This window comes from Frankliniella occidentalis, unplaced genomic scaffold (genome assembly GCF_000697945.3).
Source record: "Frankliniella occidentalis isolate FOCC.00 unplaced genomic scaffold, Focc_3.1 Scaffold4323, whole genome shotgun sequence".
Lineage (NCBI taxonomy): Eukaryota > Metazoa > Arthropoda > Insecta > Thysanoptera > Thripidae > Frankliniella > Frankliniella occidentalis.
In genome coordinates this window covers 1-4,582 of record NW_026271371.1, presented here as the reverse complement: position 1 = coordinate 4,582, position 4,582 = coordinate 1, and the positions used below count along the sequence as shown (strand labels likewise).

The 4,582-nt window shown below is 36.1% G+C and overlaps 2 protein-coding genes across 2 annotated transcripts; one reads left to right on the top strand and one right to left on the bottom strand.

Annotated features, from left to right (window-relative positions):
• Window positions 1–23: 23 nt before the first annotated feature.
• On the bottom strand, window positions 24–3,084 carry LOC113215538 (myb-like protein V; the record flags this gene model as incomplete). Its single annotated transcript, XM_052276760.1, has 12 exons — window positions 2,865–3,084; window positions 2,398–2,528; window positions 2,073–2,321; window positions 1,907–1,999; window positions 1,726–1,794; window positions 1,488–1,637; window positions 1,338–1,418; window positions 1,173–1,238; window positions 911–1,027; window positions 572–691; window positions 214–502; window positions 24–128 (listed from the first exon to the last, which is right to left on the bottom strand). Coding segments are annotated over exons 1-12 (1,690 nt in total), but the record flags the coding sequence as incomplete, so codon positions are not given.
• A 153-nt stretch (window positions 3,085–3,237) lies between these two features.
• On the top strand, window positions 3,238–4,551 carry LOC113215536 (uncharacterized). Its single transcript, XM_052276761.1, has 6 exons — window positions 3,238–3,327; window positions 3,417–3,634; window positions 3,720–3,885; window positions 3,957–4,029; window positions 4,152–4,283; window positions 4,419–4,551. Exons 3-6 carry the CDS (start codon window positions 3,746–3,748, stop codon window positions 4,524–4,526), a joined length of 453 nt encoding a protein of 150 aa, XP_052132721.1. The 5' UTR covers window positions 3,238–3,327; window positions 3,417–3,634; window positions 3,720–3,745; the 3' UTR covers window positions 4,527–4,551.
• Window positions 4,552–4,582: the final 31 nt, after the last annotated feature.

Here is a 4,582-nt window from a genome sequence, read left to right as displayed (position 1 = left end):
TAATGAACTAAATATATATTTACTTTTAATACTTTTCTTCTTGTTCACTACTTTTGATGTCTTGGGAGAGCCCTTTCTTTGATTAGTTTTTTTATGTTCATTACTGGACTCTGCATTTTGTTCACAATCTATGAGAAAACAACTATCATGAAAAACAAGCAGGTGCATAACCAAGTATTTTGAGCATAATTTATAGAAAGGAAGAAAAATTACCTTTAGACATAGACTGCTCCAGCTGGTCAATTTTCAGTTTCAGTTGATCAATAAGCTTAACTGCGGCACTGAGGTCTCTTCGTAGGTCCTTCACTTCTCTCTTCTTTTTCCCTACACTCTCCTGCAATGATCTAATCTTTTCCATTAATTTAACAGTATCGTCCTCACTTCCAGAATCAGAATCATGAAACAAGGAAATGTCAGAGTCACTCCCACTTCCCATACGGAGTGTATCCTCAAATTCATCATGACTATCTCCTTTAAAAAGATTCTGAATGTGAGATTTAGTCTGCAAAAGAAACAGCAATTACATAGGCGTAGAAAACAAGAAAGATGATTTCAGAGCAAATTAATTTACCTGTTTGCTTGCACTTGAAATGTTAAAAGATGTCACTTTGAACTTATCTTTTTTTATTTTTTTGGAAGGAGTGGTCAAAACGGGTGATTCATTTTTCCTCTTCAATTCCGAAAGTACAAGCTGAAAAGGGAAAGTGGTAATTAGTGGGGGTGATAGGTAACTATTGGGTCAGACAGTGAACCCTCACATCCACTTCACGCTTCCTTCGTGCAAGGGGAAGGCAGTAAGAATGTGCAGAGAGCTTATTGTGTCCAACCAATGAGCATAGAACTTTGTGTTGAAAAAAACTGGATAAAAGCAAATAAGAAGGCAGAAATGTTCATAAGAAAAATAACTCACACTCTTATGACCAGAAGATAAGGGAGATTTGAATGAATCTTCTTTAAGAGGAGTTACCTGAAAACCAGCTTTCATGACTGGTGATAAAGGCTTCTCACTACTATTTTTAGCTTCCACCTAAAAAGAAAATGTAGGAAGAAAATTTTTAAAAGGATTTTAAGTTAGTTTTGTAAACATTGAATAAAGTAAGAAAAGCTGGTGTACATGATTTTTGATAAAAGTTGCAATTCAATTAACTTGGAAAATCAGGATTACTACATACCATGGGCATGGATTTGGAAGGTGTGCTGTGGCTCGGCATTCCCTCTGAATTAAAACCTGACAAAACCTTTGACAAAGGTAAACAAAAGAAAAAGTATGATGTAAGTAATTCATCACATTTTTATATTATCAAATCTTAAAACCAGTTACAGAAACTTTTCAATACCTTAGAAGCCTTTACAGAATCATCTGTTTCAATCTGTCCAGAGCAGGAAAAAGGGTTTGTTGCATCATGATTTCCTAATTTCTGAAATGAACAAATGGATATAGATTAAAATAATCTGGCAAATAAAGATTAATTAAAATGTGTCCTTACCCCAGATTTGCCTTCCTCTGCTTTTTCATAAATATCGTTTCCATCAAAGTCACCTTCCTGATTCCCATCCTGGTCCTTCTCCTTCTTACTCCTTTTACTTGGATTATCAGCGCCATTCTTCTCTTGAGAGTTACTTTTCTTAACTATCTCCTAAGAAAACAAATTTTAGAATGCACGCATTAAAACCCTTTTTACTGAATGTAAATGCAAAAGTTTAATGATTATAGTGGTACTATACCATAGGCTTGATTTTTGAGCTCATGCCGTTTTTCGACAATTCGCAATCTGTACCAGAACTATCCACATTCTAAATGACAGACACACACATGAAAAAGAAAATATGATTAAATGGACACTACTCAAACATTTCATACAAAATATACATATCTTGAACACAGGTAAGGGAACATTTACCACACCTGAAATAGAGGGTTGGTCTTGAGAGAATCATCTATTACAGCTTTAAGCCGTTTTAAAGAAATAGGGTCCTTGGCAATAAGATTTGTTTTTTTCTAAAATAAACAAAGATTTAGATTACAATAATAAAGAGACTTTAGATTAACAATATCTATACTGTGACCTTACCTTTGACTTTCCCTTGTCTTTCAGCTCATCAGAATCACTAATATCACTTTCATTAATGTCAATCTCGTCATGCTTCTTGGAAACGCTTTCATCTCCCAAATTTTCTGTATGATCCTTCTCTGCATTCCTTTTTGTGGCACTATGCTTTTCACCATTACCCTTCTCTTTCGTGACTTCTAATTTACTGTGCCTATGTTTCGATCTCTGTTTGAGCATAGAATCGCTGTTCTCACTTCGTGAACCTTGCTTCTGAAACAAATTAAAAATAGTTATCAATAAATTGCAGAGTCGAGTAGGCAAAATGAATATGTGGCACAGAACCCACCCGTCGAGAACTCTGCTTTTCCACATTTTGCGTTGGCAATGGAGTTGACTTGGCTTCAATACTAATAAGTGAGCACTGCGGAAGCTTAATTCGAAGCTCCTTTGCTTTCTTTTCAGCTGTTACGACAGATGCTATAATCAAAGGAGAAAAGAAACACAAATTGTAATCAAAAATCAATCAACACATTTACTAAGCAAAGGGACTTGAGTTTGCCATTGTCTGTTGTTACTAAGACAATGTTAAAATGACTCAAATTACTTTGATGATGTTCCAAAATTGAAAATTATGACTGGAAACACCCTTTTAAAGTTTTTAAATAGCTATTGTCAACTGAAATAGTGAATCCATCGAAAACTCGGGTGGGTAGAGGTAAGCTGCGGATGCCTGGACCAATTTGACGCACCAAATGGCTCCAACTTGCCAGGTATTAACTAACAGGTTAGAATCTACATAAAACTTCAACTTACGGGCAATTGCAAAGATTTGTGCGTCGTAGAATCCATCATCTTGTAGGCTGCCCTCTGTTAGAGACTGTTGCCATTTCACCTGAACATCGTCCCCGATGATGAAATCTTTACAACTCTTCGGATCAAATGGACTTTTGTCCACATTCCGAACAATTGATAAATGCGCAATTTTTGCAACCTTGGTGTCCTTAAACCGCACGACTGCATATCCTTCTTTCATTTTCGAAGCTTCCAACCACTTCAGTCCCTAATACTTTCACTCATTCCACGAGGCCACGCTCAGTCCAGGACACTTCGCTCGCGGTTGGCCGTTACAGTGTTGGAGCTTGGATGGTTTGAATTAGGTTGCGCGAGTGGCCGCTAGGAGCGCCACTAGCGATGGATCGTGGGACTAGAGTCCGTTTGCCCGCAACTGTTCTTTCTGCTCGTCACATCTAGATTGTTTTATTTTGAATAGTGTAAGGTTGTATGAACACTCTTAAATGTAAAATTTTAAAAAATGATATCACGTTATATGTTTGGCAGTGTTACATCAATCTATTAATTTTGCAGCACTTCTAACAAGGTTCAGGTTGCGCGTAACACACCATATTCTCAGACCAGACTGGACGACCGGATCAGGGACCAAGTTACATTTTAAGGATTTTAAGCCTATTAGATGAAGTTCATTGAAATTTTATTATTGTGATGTTGCCATCTTATTTATCAAACGAATTACCCCCCTTGTCAAGTTATGGTCTCTGATTTTCAGTGACAAACATTAATACTCAGTAAGTGTGTTTGTTTCATTGCCCATTCATCAAAAGTTTGGTTAGAGTGCAGGGTCTTTGCATCTAAACATTCATTTTATTTCAGTGAAAATTACGTACTTTTAACGGACGATGGTTCAATACGAACGGAAAAATTTCCACAAAAAACGCTATTACAACAAGGACGAAGAAATTACTGATGTCCCTCGACAAACCATTTGGAATCAGAAAAAGAAACATTGTGTGGGGATTGAAAATGATATCATTCAAACGTAAGTTTACGTGCACAGTTGTGTTGACAAATGTACATAGTTTTCCCTGAAACCTTTTCATTTTGCCTTAGGGACAATTCGCAGTTTGTGGTTTTGGAGCGTGATGTGTCAACATCAAGACAAGGCGGCTCGGTTAATGAGACAGTAAGAACTTTGCAAATTTTCTCTTATGTATTCTTTTCTCCTGGAGTTCTATTATTGCTGAAGAATTTGATATCAAATTTTAAAACAATTAAATAGGTTTTGCACATTGAATTATCTTACAGGTTAGTGACGAACGAGCAGCATATGTCAGTATTGGAAATGGAATTGGGCCTTCTTCGGAAAATACCACTGAAAATACGGGCCGACAAGCAATCTTTCCTCATCAAGAAAGAGATTTTGAATTCCAATCAGAGGTAAAAACATTTTATTTGTTTACCTTTTTGAATGTTAATGTGTATTTTTAAAATGTATATATTTGACTTCTTATAGTTTCCAGCATTCAAATACTTTGTAACCTCAATTTTATAAACGTTTGTTTTTATTTTTAGGGTTCCTCAAATAATGGAGATGAAGAAAGTAGCAGTGACGCAGAAGACAGAGAATCCAATACCAATAGTTCTCACCTCCAGGATGATCAATCAGAATTTTCGGTATGAAACCTGTTCTGTAGCAACTTCACTGTTGATATGTATCAATTAAACAAGTGCTATGA